This window comes from Magnolia sinica, chromosome 6 (genome assembly GCF_029962835.1).
Source record: "Magnolia sinica isolate HGM2019 chromosome 6, MsV1, whole genome shotgun sequence".
Lineage (NCBI taxonomy): Eukaryota > Viridiplantae > Streptophyta > Magnoliopsida > Magnoliales > Magnoliaceae > Magnolia > Magnolia sinica.
This window is the reverse complement of record NC_080578.1, coordinates 17,927,330-17,941,718: the sequence shown is the minus strand read 5'-3', so window position 1 is coordinate 17,941,718 and position 14,389 is coordinate 17,927,330. Positions and strand designations below refer to the sequence as shown.

General features: G+C 39.1%; 1 protein-coding gene across 1 annotated transcript in view; it reads left to right on the top strand.

Annotated features, from left to right (window-relative positions):
• LOC131248442 (BEACH domain-containing protein C2) overlaps nt 1–14,389 on the top strand; it is a 95,998-nt gene that overhangs the window by 69,412 nt on the left and 12,197 nt on the right. The window contains exons 11-15 of the mRNA XM_058248724.1: nt 1,762–1,846; nt 2,089–2,283; nt 3,016–3,561; nt 3,645–3,788; nt 3,949–4,461. Coding sequence (XP_058104707.1) covers nt 1,762–1,846; nt 2,089–2,283; nt 3,016–3,561; nt 3,645–3,788; nt 3,949–4,461 — 1,483 coding nt within the window. The remainder of the gene's footprint in view (nt 1–1,761; nt 1,847–2,088; nt 2,284–3,015; nt 3,562–3,644; nt 3,789–3,948; nt 4,462–14,389) is intronic.

The following is a 14,389-nucleotide window of genomic DNA, read 5'->3' as shown; positions in this document are numbered from 1 at the left end:
TTTGGATGCCTATTTATGCAAGAGCTATGTTTCATGATGCTCTTATTTCCCTATGACACATTGCGAAACTGGGTGACTGAGAGATGAAATATATGTGAGAGTTCAATTGTTTTCTACATGACAATTTCTCTCAATGTATCGATAAAAAAAAATGCTGATAGGTGTTCTTTGGTTGTATAAAGCCTGATTTTATTATTGCAGCCTTCATCATGGAATAATGCTTTTACTTATGCATTTGTATTATTTGTCTTTATGTTCTTGTGCATTTGTATATTTACGTTTAGTATATCGTATGAATGTGCTTGCAGGCATATATACATGTGCATACATACACATGCATGCCTTGCCTAACCACAGCATACATATGTGCACATTATATATGGGATCTTCTAATTGCAATGGTGCTCCTCTTGAAATTTCTAATGCATTTACCCAAAAAAGAGGGATGGATATTTGCAGGAACAGGTTTTCACTTTTTATTTACCAATTCCAATATCAATTCTACTACATTCACTTCCTTGCATGGTTTTCTATTTTGGTCTAAAGAAAGAAGATGAAACAGCTGAGAACCATTATTTCTTCTACAAAACATTATTACTCAACTACCAATGAAATAATGGCAACTATATTAGTCATGGTTGCATACTGTGTTATTAATAGAAAAATAAATAGATGCCAGAACCTAAGAAAGAGAACTTAATTAGATCGAGTATTCATAGTCAGTGTTCAGAGTGTTGGTGTTGTTTAATACATATCGATGACTGGGGATAAGGAAATATGTATCAATATTGCCGATACCCAGAAGAATATTGCTGACTAGAGTGGAATTTTTCAGTGAAACTTCAGGAGATGTGAAAAGACACTTGTTTACACATTTATGAATAAAAATAAAAATAAAAATCGATTGCTGCAGTATTGGTAATGATACAGAGTAGTAGTCCCTCGATCATTATCCTACCTTAATGCCCTTTTACTGAAGAATATATATAGTGAATCTAGAGGAGAGGGGATGTGTAAGAAATGGCAGAATTTTTGTAGTAAATATCGTTGGCCTCGTTTTGCTGGCCCTGAATTGGTTTTGTTTGCTGAATATTTCAATTGGCTTAATAAGGTGGTTATATCCTACAAATTATTTCATGTTTTGAATGTATGGTGATGAGATGCAAGCTTGCCAAAGTACTGCCAGATGCAAAACCTCATAGGTCAAATGATCTGACTTCTTAATGTAACTCATGTGTCTGGAGAAATTGGTTTTTCTGTTGATAAATACATGTATGTGGTTCACGAATATGGAGGAGAGTATAGTTAGAAGAATCTGGCTTCTTAATGCAATCGCACCAAAGATTTTCTCCAAGGCTAATGGTATTTTACATTAAGAAGCAATTTGATAATTCTAATGGAATTGGGTTGCCACATCTTTGAGAGGTCAATGACCCAAAGGTATTATTGTAGCCATTGAGTTGGCCTTTTTACTAGTTAATGTTATTTTTCACGTAAATGTTCATTGGATAACATTTGTTGATTTACTTTTTACTTTCTGTAAAGTAATTGAGTTTTTTTTTTCCTTTCTTTTTCTTTTTCTTTCTTTCTTACTTTTTCAAGTGTAAATACTTTTTGATGCTTTAGTGTGGTAATACAGAATTTTGCCTGAAGCTTAATTTTTGTGACTGAACTAGCACCAGCATTTCCAAGACTACCATTTAGTTCTTAGATTAAGTTGATATGGATAATCTAAGCTAATACCATGATCATGATGTGCAGTGTGCTTGAACCTGTTTTAAATAGGCCGATTTCTGAGTCCAAGAGACAGAGGGTATTGGTTGCATCTAGTATTCTTTATGCTGAGGTCAGTCGATTTGTCTTCTTATTGTTTTCTGTCTACCCTGAGTTCGAATAAATACTTTCCCCCATTTATTTGATTAAATCTTGCAGTATGCGTAATTAGTGAAAGCAGGAACATGCTTTTATTGCTTTTATACAGGATATATTGCAACATAAATTTAACTTATTTTCCCTTCTTCTTTTTTCTTAATTTCTTCTTGCTTGGAATTTCTCCTAGTTATTTTGTTTATAAATTTTATGATGCAGTTGTGGCATGCAGTTGGGAAGGATAGAAAGCCTCTTCGCAAGCAGTACTTAGGGGCTATTGTACCACCATTTGTTGCTATTCTACGGCGGTGGAGGCCACTTTTGGTGGGAATTCATGAATTAACCTCCTCAGATGGTCTGAATCCCCTCATTGCTGAAGATCGTGCTTTGGCAGCAGATGCATTGCCTCTTGAGGTGATTAAACTTCTCTCCTAGTATTTCTTGTCATGCTTGGAAATTATCACTTGTGCATCCCATTTGTTTAGGATTGAGCTATCTGCAATCTAATTGTTAATCCACTATTTTATCTCAGTTTGTGGTTGTAATTTCTGCATGTTAGAGTTTTCCCTTCATAGATGCTATTAACTTGATCCCTTTTCCAGATTTTCACAATAATGGATGTTAGCATGCAGTTAGACCTCTACAGGAAAAAAAAAAAAAAAAAAGGATCCTTAACTTCCAAATTCCAATACATACAAAATATTCCAGATGTTTATATATTCCATCCACCAGGCAGCTGGTCCAACAATGGAACTAATGTTTATTTTCAATGAAATTCAGGAGATTGTCTCTAGGCTAAACATTTCAGTTGTCATAGTGGGAGAGAGGCAAATGGTATTGCCAATGGCTTGGAAAAAAAGGGTGTTAAGCTTCTGGCTCTGTATTAGGAATCCGTTCCCTATTGTCTACTCTCTCTCTCGTAAGTCATAACAAAGTTTCACCTTCAACTCTTAATGCATACTATGGCCTCTAAGCATGCCCTGCAGTATAGTACTCGGTTAGGGATGCTTCATCATGCATACTGGGATATGTTACAAACTTCGGATTTCTTTAAAAGTAGCATTTCTTCATTCTGCAAACCTGAATGGTTGTCTTTTTTAGCCTCATTTTTATAATCTTTGAGATTAATAATTATACCTCCTCCAGTCTGCTCTTGTGATGATATCTCCGGGTTGGGCTGCTGCTTTTGCTTCTCCACCTGCTGCAATGTCATTGGCAATGATTGCTGCTGGTGCTGGTGGTGGTGAAATTGTGACACCTGCAAGAAATACACAGCTTAGGCGTGACTCATCATTACTTGAGCGCAGAAGGAATAGGCTACACACATTCGCAAGTTTTCAGAAGGACTTTTCCACTCCTAATAAGTCTGCCTCTGTTCCTAAGGACAAGGCTTCTGCAAAGGCTGCTGCTTTGGCTGCTGCACGTGATCTTGAGCGCATTGCCAAGATTGGTTCAGGAAGAGGTCTTAGTGCTGTAGCAATGGCCACTTCAGCACAAAGGAGAAGCGAAAGCAACTCAGACCGTATGAAGAGATGGACTGTTTCTGAAGCCATGGGAACTGCCTGGAATGAGTGCCTACAGTCAGTTGATACAAAATCAGTTTCTGGGAAGGATTTTTCTGTATTGTCCTATAAGTATATTGCTGTCCTAGTTGGAAGTTTTGCCTTAGCAAGAAACATGAAGAGGGTGGAGGTACAATTAATGTGATGCTTCTGGTCCTTTTGCGTTGTCATTGATTGCAGCTAAATGATTAGAAATTTTCACTCTTTTTGCAGATGGATCGGCGTGCACAAGTTGATGTAATAGATCAGCACCGTGCATTCACTGGGACTCATGCATGGCGCAAACTCATTCATCGCCTAATTGAAATGAATGGCCTTTTTGGGCCATTCGGGGACTATCTATGTGATCCTGAGCAGGTACACTGAAATATCCTTCTTTGCAGCATGATTTCCATAAACATTCATGAGTTCTTGCTCTTCCTGAATTCAGTTATAATTTTGTTTTTAAGCATTAACCTTATTCGTTGTGCTGTCATTTAGAATTTACACATATATTTCTCTTAACTTAATTATGCAGGGGTTCTGGAAGTTAGATTTCATGGAAAGTTCCTTGAGGATGCGACTTTGTTTGAGAAGGAATTACAAGGGATCTGACCATTTGGGTGCAGCTGCTGACCACAAAGATCACTTACTGCAACTTAAACTCAATGAAGGGAATTTCAAATGTCATACAAATGATCCAGAGGTATCAGTTACAGCTGGCCTTCCTACTACAATCATGATGGCAGGAGTCTCAATGGAAGAAAGAAAAGACGATGATGAGTGGACGGAAAACAGTCATTTTGAGGATGGTACATTGAGTATGGAACAGAGTGGGGTGAATCAGCAGACACTCTCAGCTACTGCCAAGCAATCTATGCAGGAATCGATGGATTACCAAGATGTTGAAGTTGCAAATGACCAAAATTCTGTTGAAAATGCATCAGAAGTTGCTCCTGGTTATGTACCAAGTGAACTTAGTGAACAAATTATTTTTGAAATTTCTTCATTGATGGTCTGCCCATTAGGTGTTGCACAAGGAACATTTCAAGTAAGTACGATATTTAAAAGTTTCTAAGCTAGATTCATTTGTCAGTTATCCATAGATCACATTTTACTGGTTATTTTTAGGAATATATTTCCTGCTCAGAATTCTTAGCTGTCAAGGCATAGAATCTCCAAGATAAATGGCTTGATCGAAAAGAAGTTATGTTGTTTTAACTTACAAGTTATGTTGTTTTAACTTATAAGTTATGTCGTTATAACTTTTATGCTTCAATGTCTCTTCCATGAGCTTTGATGTTAATCACATCAATTGTTCCTACTAATGGCATGCAAGAAAGTTGTTCTACCAAATATGTGTAGAAATCTGCGAATGGTTTTAGGAATTCTACCTCGTAAACATCCTCAAAGCTCAAAAGCACTTTTTGACATGCTCCCGTTAACCTCACGAATAATAAGAATGCCCCCGCTATCATTTTTTAAACTGTTGCTTCCACTTCCTTGAACTACTTCTGGCATCTTATAGAGTTATATTTCTATTTTGTGCTTCTTTCTATTAAAATATGTATCTTCCGCAAATATCACATTTCGGGATTTGATTTCAATCCATCTACCATGTTCTTCATATACTAACACAGAACTATTTTGAATGGTCAGAATACTGAATGAATGTGCACTTAATTATTCTTTTATCTTACTTTTGTTCAGATTGGGAAGTAAAGTGTGACCCAATGAACCCCATTGACATAAATCACCTAATGATGGTCTCCTACCAATCCATATTTCAAAAGGCATTTTGGGAATCGATTTTGAAAGAACTCTATTTAATACATAAACAGTTGTAAGTAGTATGTCTCCTCAAAAGGTAGTTTCCAGATTTGCATAAGTCATCTTATATTTGACCGGTTCTATCTCTCCTTTCAACTACACCATTTTGCAAAGGACTACAAAGCATGGTATATTGTCAAGCAATGTCGGCATTTTCGTAATACTATTTGAAGATATCTAATGTGTACTCCCCATCCCTAGTTGTCCGCAATACTTGCAATAATTTTATTCAACTAATTCTCTACTTCTAGTCTATACTCATGAAAGCAATCAAGTGCTTTCGACTTTTGAGAAATTAGATGTGTCGTTTCATATTGTAAGTAGTCATCAATAAAATATAAGGTACTAACAACCATTTCAAGCTCGCACATTCAATAGCTTACATATATTACTGTGTAAGATCTATAAAAGTTCTTTAGATCTAGCTACCTTAGGGAATAGTTTTCTTCGCAAATAGGTAAATTTACTCTTGCAATTCTTGCAATACTTGCAATTCTTCGCAAATAAGTAAATTTACTCTTACAATTCTTGCAAATAGGTAAACGTACTCCTCATCCCTAGTTGTCTGCAATACTTGCAATTCTTTTATTCAACTAATTCTCTACTTCTAGTCTATACTTATGAAAGCAATCAAGTGCTTTCGACTTTTGAGAAATTAGATGTGTTGTTTCGTATTGTAAGTAGTCATCAATAAAATATAAGGTACTCCAAATCCGTGTGTTTACATGGTATCAGAGCCAAGTTTCTGAACCGGCGCTCCTCCTTTGATTCCGGTGGTCCCTCTTCGATTTCCAGTATTCCACGATTCCAGCAGCCTCCTCCATTGATTCCGGTGGCTCTATCATCTTCTCTGCAACCTGCCATCATCTCCATCGTACTCCATCAGCGTGCTCGCTGTCAAAAACCATCTCTAGATCCCGCTGTAGTTACAGCTAGTCTCTACCATCTCCAAATCCGGCGGCCTATACCTGCTGCACGACCACAAAAACCTCCAGATCCACATCAAATTTGGTCCTGCTCTCCATTAACAATCTCGTTCTACTCATCAGATTTGGTCCTGCTCGTCAGATCCAATCCTGCTCGCCAGATCGAATCCCTGCTACACCTGCTGCGCCCGACCCCTCCTGTTGTGCACGCCCCTGCTGTGCTCGCCCTTGCTGTTGCTATTGCTGTTGTTGTTGCTGTTAAGCATGCCCTGCGCACGTCCGATCTGTTTGTTGTTGCTACCGCGCAAGCCCTTGCTGCGCTCATCCTTTTGCTGTTGCGCATGCCCCTACTGCTGTTGTTGTTCTGATTTGATCCGGCTCGTCCCCTACTGCGCTCCCTCCTTTTGTTGTTCTGATCTGTTGCCATTTGCTGGTTACGGTTCTGATCTGTTAGTGGTGATATAAACCCTCTTGCTGATTGTTGTTCTAATCTGTTGCGGTTCTATTGCCTGCAACCAACTCTCCTACTGCAAGGTACCTTCTTCCTTGGCGTAGTTTATATCTTTTCCTATCTATGGACAAAGACTCCCGTACAGAGGCCCCACGATGTAGTTTCGATGGCACCAACTATAATCTATGGGCCATCTACTTTCAAAGTTTTCTCAAGGGTCATGGTTTGTGGAGACTGATTGATGGATCTATTCCTGTTCCCGCTTCCACCGATGTCGATAAAATGGCTGATTGGGAAATGAAAAATGGACGGATTATTACCTGGATTCTTGATTCCGTCGATCGATCAATAGTTGTTGGCCTCACGCCACATCGCACTACTAAGGTTATGTGGGAGCATCTCCAGACAATATATCAATAGAGTAATGCGGCTAGGTAATACCTCCTAGAACAAGATCTGGTTCACCTTACTCAAGGTCACAAAAGTATTCAATCTTTCTATTCTACAATGGTTACAATTTGGACAGAGATGGCTATGATGGATCCTAACTTCCCAAATGACTTTAAAATATTCCACACAATGCGCGAGAGTGCGCAAGTTAGACAGTTTCTTATGAAACTGCGTCCGGAATTTGAGCATTGCAGGGCTGCTCTACTGAACCGTAGCCCAACTCCTTTAATGAATTCGGTTATTAATGATTTATTAGCCGAGGAACAACGACTGCAGGTCCTCTCTCAAGGGACATCTCAGGGACCATCTGACCTGGCACTTACTGTATCCACCTCTGCACCAAACCGTAGTTCCACTCCTTTAACTTGTCGCGGCTGTAACAAAGTGGGACATGTCGTCGCTCAGTGCAAAGATTGGTGCATGTATTGTCGAAGGACTGGTCATGGTCTTCAGGACTGTCATTCACGTACCTACGCATCCTCATTCAGCCGTAGACGTGGTGGTCAAGGTCGTGGCCATGGTCGTGCTCTTTCTGCTACTTCTGTGCCTACTTCTTCCGAGCCTTCTGTTAGTGATACTGCATCCACTGATTCTGTTGACGGTCTTTCCTCACCTTTAACTCCTGCGATGCTCCAGCAGATCGTGCAGGCCCTTTTTGCGGCCGGTATGTCAGGTATAACCGCATCTTCACCATGGTTCTTCGATTCTGGTGCTTCAAATCATATGACTAGTGATGTATCCCATCTTCGCAATATTCGTCCCTACACTGGCAATCAGGCTATTTCTACTGCAGATGGAACTAAACTACCAATTCAGTCCGTTAGTTCCTTAACTTTCTCTCCTTCTGACCATCGCCAGTTTACCCTTCGTGATGTTTTTCATATCCCTAAACTCTCCTCAAATTTAATTTCAGTTGGTCAACTTACATCCAATAACTGCCTAGTCATATTTCTTCCAAATTATTGTTTTGTGCAGGATCTGGCAACGAAGAAGGTACTTGGGAAGGGTAGGCGGCATGGATGTTTGTACGTGCTGGACTTTCACTCATCAGTTACTCTAGCTCGTTGTTTCTTCTCTCCCTCTTCCTCGGATATTTGTTCGGCAAATAAAATGTGGAAACTCTAGCACTTTCACTTGGATCATCCACATTCTGATCGTTTGATTCAGCTCTGATACCATGTAAACACACAGATTTGGAGAATGTTTTTCTGTATTTCAGACAACCCTAAAGGGTTGAATATATAGAGTTTTACAACGACTATACAAGGTAAGATGATAAATAGAAAATCTTCTATAGAAGGAATGTGGGCTGTCTAACACTAACAACCATTTCAAGCTCGCACATTCAATAGCTTACATATATTACTATGTAAGATCTATAAAAGTTCTTTAGATCTAGCTACCTTAGGGAATAGTTTTCTTCGCAAATAGGTAAATTTACTCTTGTTAATGTTCCCAGTAATCTATTTTGTGTTGATCTCATCATACTTTTTTTATTATGTCCCAATATGTTATACCACTTAATGGATTCAGATACAACACTAGTATTAGTGAAAGATGAGTTGTTTGGTCTTAATGAAAATCTATTTACGACATCTAGCTTAAATAGGTCTTGAGAATTCACTCCAAGAAAGCATTACATTTATTCATCAATGAGATCTTATTTTTACAAAATCTTACATCAAAATTCTTTCTAACTAGAAACGTGACCAATGTTAGATTTCTTCTCATCCCAGAAGAAAAAAAAAAAAAAGAGTACTTTTAAGTAGCAGGGAGTCTATGACTTCCCAGTGAGGTAGTCTGAGAGTACATAAAACGTTTCATGTCCTTTGTCAAATGCTCGGTTGCACCTAAATCCACAAAGATTGAAACATTGCTATAATTTTCTGATTTTTTGTCTTAGCACAACCTACATTTTCGCTATAATTAGCATTCTATATGAATGAAATTCCATCTACATAGTTCTGATCTTCGCATCCAATATTTTGGCATAAGACTTAATTAAGGCATCCCACATTTTCATGGCAGTCCTATAAATTTCATATGGAAGGATCAGTTCTTTGTTCATGGAGCCAAGGAGGATGTTTCTAACACTTTTGTTATTTTTATTTCATTTCTTGTATTTATTTTTTTATTGCGCAATCTTCAGACTAATTAAAACATCCTCGTATTTTATCTACAATTTTTTTTCTAACAGTTTTTAGTGTACAAAACATTCTCATTGTCCAATAAAATCCTAATAAACCTATTCCAATCATCAAAGTTATTCCCATCAAATTTCTCTCCTTTCAAAAGATCAACAACAACTAATTCGGATGTCATTGCTTCTCACCACATCAGGTGAGAGTATCCTAAATTAGTCAATAGGGAAACACATATGAGACATTTTCTTTTAATTTTATTCATGTGCAATCATCATCAGTGATCCAAATTAGCTTCACTTAAACCAAGTAATGTGAGGGTAATAAGGTCATTGTCAATCCATCCAAAAGTTCCACTTACCCCATTGGTTTTTTTTTTGGTTAGTTTGTTAGTACACCCCACTGTCAATTCACACTTCACTGTTACCCACCCCCACTAGGGAATCAATACCATGACCTCAGTGTTGAAACGAGGCTTACCCAATTGGGTGAAGCAGAACAAGCAAAGTCAAAAGGACCAAAAAGGGTTCCCTCTATAGAAATAGCCAGGTGATAACCACAATAAATAACTAAAATTATAAGGTATATCCAAAAGATCTTGTAGTGCACAATAAATTTATATATTTTATAATGTACAAGTGTTACGTAACTGTGGGCTATTTTCGCCCAATGGCACATAGTGATTATAAATGAATTGCCTACTGTATATTCCCATGCAGTGTGACCTGTGCAAGGCAATAAAAATTCACATCAAAATCCATTTTACTATTCCTCTCCTTGGAATTGCATCAATCACCGTGCTGGTACCACTGTCGGGTGCATGCAAACATCATGGCACATTATATTTCAGGTTATGACAGATCGAGTGGCACGATTTCATAATAGCTGAATCAGGGAGCCAAAACATGGAAATCAACGGCCCACTCAAGTCAGCCACACTACGAGAAAACAAGCCAATTCACTAACCTGATTCAACAAAAGCAATGGTAGCCAAAAAAATGTGGTTTTGATCAAGCATGCAAGCGAGTCTCCCCTTTTCTCTCCTCTTCCTCCTCTAGTGGGCATGCCCGCACACATGCTCTCTCTCTCTCTCTCTCTCTCTCCCCCCCCCCCCCCCCCGCCTAAAGAAGAGAAAAGGGAGAGGTCCCTCTACACTACCACGTGTGGGTGGGCCCCACTAGAGGTTGCCCCCCAACACGTCTTACACATGTGTCCAACAGGATACGTGAAATGCAAGGCAAAATAAAAGAAAATAATAATAATTATTCGATGATGATTTCCATGAGAACTATTGCAACAAGAATTCCAATTTTGAGTTCTTGTTTGGGTATCAAGTGGAAATCCCATATTCCTCTCACCAGTGTTCGAATTATCTCCAATATTACTGAAATATCTCCGATATTATCTTTATCTCCAGCTCAACGATACCAATAACACTGGTAGCGATACCAATAACGTTGGTAGTATCAGAAATTTCAGGTATTAGCAATGTATCGCTAAGTATCACCAATGTATCATTGTCGTTAATATAATTGCCAATATTTTCAACTATCTAAATTCTAGGTGTCGCTTGTATTGCGAATGCATCAATATCGCCAATGTATCACCAATGTTTTCGACTATGTAAAGTCTAGGTAATGCTTGTATTATAAGTATATCGGCGATCGTATTGATATAATCAAAATTTTGTTTATTAGAAATGTTTTTATTTTAGTTTTTTTTTTCATGGGCACATGTTTGTATGTAGTGTTCAATTTGTCCTTGATAATATTGATAATATCTCAATCTTATCGATATCGCAACATGCGTGATATTGAGACTATAATCTTTCGTTTCCTTTCCAATTGTTGATGATTTCTTGGTGAAATATCATGTGTTGTTGATATTTTGCAATATCGATGGATGTTTGGATGGAAGGTTGGATGGTTAAATAAGCCGGATGGGATGGTTGGACTGATTTCTTACAACAGAACATGCTTTTAAGGCCCCATTAAATGGAAACTTGTTATGTATGCATTCCTTTTGCAATTTTTTTTCTAAATATACAAATATGTACATTTTAACGTCTCCTGAAGTTTCATTAAAAATTCCATCGTTTTTCCCATGTTTCCCCGCATTTTCGGTTATCGGCGATATCGATATTGTTTCCATATTCCTAGCCAGCGAAACTTGTAGCGATACCGATACTTCGAACACTGCCTCTCACAATACACATCTATATCCGTGTGCCAGGACTAAATTATGGAAAGGTGTAATGATTGCTTGGTGGAATCCACCCTTTTCTTTGCTATCCAAATAGCACAAAAATCATCACATCAAAGGAAATCCCTTTTCCTTTTCCACTGTTTGGCATGGAATTCATGGTTTCCCATCATGGCCTAAAGGCAATGATGTGTGGTAGATGATGGCATTCACGATTCTTTAGCATCTTTGGAAAGAAAGGTATAATGGGATATTTGATAGCAAGGCATCATTGAGAAGATGGTGAAAAGAAGAGTTGTTCCTATAAATTTATATTGGATTTGGTTTCTCCATAATTCCAAAATTCAAGGTTAGCTCTTTCTACAAATCATCCAAGATTTCGAGGGGAGGAGAGGCTCAATCTAGGCTGAATGAAGTGGGAGTAGCCTCATGGGATCCACCCACCGGTTGCGTTAAACTCCATCTTGATGGTTGTTCCTTGGGTATAAGCTTCCTTCTAGGATGGGTTGAGTTTTTCTCTTGAGGCCTATCGAGGGAGTTTGGTGTGAATGATTCATCTCTGTTTGGTCTTAGAAAGAAACAAAATCATTGAAGAGAAAGGAATAGTCTCACTTGTGGACATCTAGAGTGGAAGCAATGTATAGATAGATGTCTGCCACTGCTTCTAAGTTCACATGGCTCAAACTGTTCCTCTACAAAACAGAAGTTATCTCAAGTGATTTTGTGTTATGCATTATGAAAATCAGATCACAACTCAGATAGCAGCTTCTAGAAGAAAAGCAATAAGGGGAATTGCAACTGTCCACCAGAGAAAGTAACCAAGGTACATTTCAATACTCGTCAAACTAGGCAAATGATGCAGGACATGAAAATTAAATATGATATGCGAGATTTCAGGCTTAAGATCGCATTAGTTCAGAAACAATTACACAAATTCCATATCCCACATGAAAGTCCAAACATTCAATTAAGGGGAATCTATGCGGGTCCAAGCCTACACATGATAGGGATGGATCAAAATAAATTATGAACCAAACGATACTAAAAAATAAGAAATAATCATCCACACATGCATAGTAATCAGTCCCTAATCCAAGGGATTCACCAATTTCAAATCAAGGAACCCTAGGGTGGAAAAAGGGGCATAAAATTGGAGATTTGAGTAATTTAGGGTTAGGTTTAGGGATTTTGGGTGAAAGCGGAGTGAAAGAGAGGAGAGAGACGAACCAGAGAAGTACCGCACGCGTGAACAACAACAATGGCCCAGACGCGCATGCGTGTGATCTCGGTCGCACGTGTGTGGGGCCCACTATTCAGAAAAAGGCCACCTTGGCTTTGATTGGCCAATAATGGACTTCAAAACTCCCAAATCTCAGCTCGATCTAATGTACGGTTTGTGCATGGTGCTCCGCCGAAGTTTCAGCCCTCCTGTAGGGCCAGATTCTGAAATTCTGCTGTGGGGAGGAGAATTGCTGCAATAGATGATTGATTCGAAGTGTAGATGATGGGGTGAGATAAGAAGAAGGGATGGTAGAAGATGGGTAGTAAAGATAGCGATGGATGGAGGCGAATCGAGATAGATGTGGCTTCGCACCATGGTAGTTAACCCTTCGATGAAGGAAGGTTTCACACCTAATTAGGCTTTACAACTCAGAGAGTAAGAAAATGCAGAATTTTTATTAATCTTCAATGAATGAAAAAAGCTACAAGGGGTGCCTATTTATAAGAAAACTCAATACCCCAAAACTTGCGCCATGTGCGCAACCTATTACTTGGCGATGAAGTAAATTAAAATAAAAATCAAACAAAGAAATCTAAAGCATTCACGATGTTCTAAATAATAACAATAAGCAAAACCTAAAATATGAAATCAATCCGACGAGTGGGCCACGATCATGAGATCCCATGATGGGTTTTTCTTAACTATCGGGCCCACCCTTTTGAACCAAAACTTCGTCTTCTAGCTAGGAAGCCCTCCCTAGACGTCGTCATTGAGCCAGATCGATGGTGGGGCCCTCCTTCTGTGTACGTACGTGTGTAGAGGGGGTGGTGTGCGTGTGCGTGTGCGCATGATATCCCCATCAATTCTCCCCGGCTACGAAGATTTCGCCACTAGCGAACTAAAACTCCTAAACCGATGCAGGATGTTAGGATCAAGTCTCTAAAGCTCCTCAGTGAGCCACGTGCTGTCTGAAGCTAGGCGTGACTTCCATTTAACCAGGTATTTCTAAAACCCACCGTCCGACGTGAATATTATCTGATGGTCCAAAATATCCTCTATTTCCTCTCTAGGTGTGGAAATGGTAGGTATGTGAGGTAGAGGCTAAGAAAATGGGTTGGGAAGGGTAGGTATGGGACGTAGTAGCTGGGAAGATGGGTCAAGACAGGTAGGTATGAGAGGTAGAGGCTGGGAAAATGGGTCGGGACGGGGTAGGTATGGGAGGTAGAGGTTGGAAAAATGGGTTGAGAAGGTTAGGTATGGGACATAGTATCTGGGAAGATGGGTTGAGATGGATAGGTATGGGAGGTAGAGGCTGGAAAAATGGGTCGGGAGGGGGCCATGGATCAATGGAAAGGTCTAATGAATCAGGATAGTTAGGCGAAAAGCTGAACAATGCATCAATAGCCCCTTGAAATGCAACTAGATCCTCCACATTGAATGTGGAACTAATTCCCATACAGGGTGGAAGAGTTGCCACCTACGCATTGAGACCGTTTCATTTTGTAATTTTGACGGGTCCAGTGCTATGCGCGTGTAACTTACGAACCGCCCTTAGAGGATACTGCTCGGGCCTGATGCGGACCATCACAGAGTCCCTTACATTAAATTCTTTGAAACATTTATGCTGGTCTGCAGAAAATTTGTAATGTTCATTACCAGTAGTGATCTTCTGCCTGATTTCTTGATGCCATGAATGAATGTGATGCACAAAAGACTCTGCAGGCTCTGACGGCCTATGGGACAGTGACATAGGGACA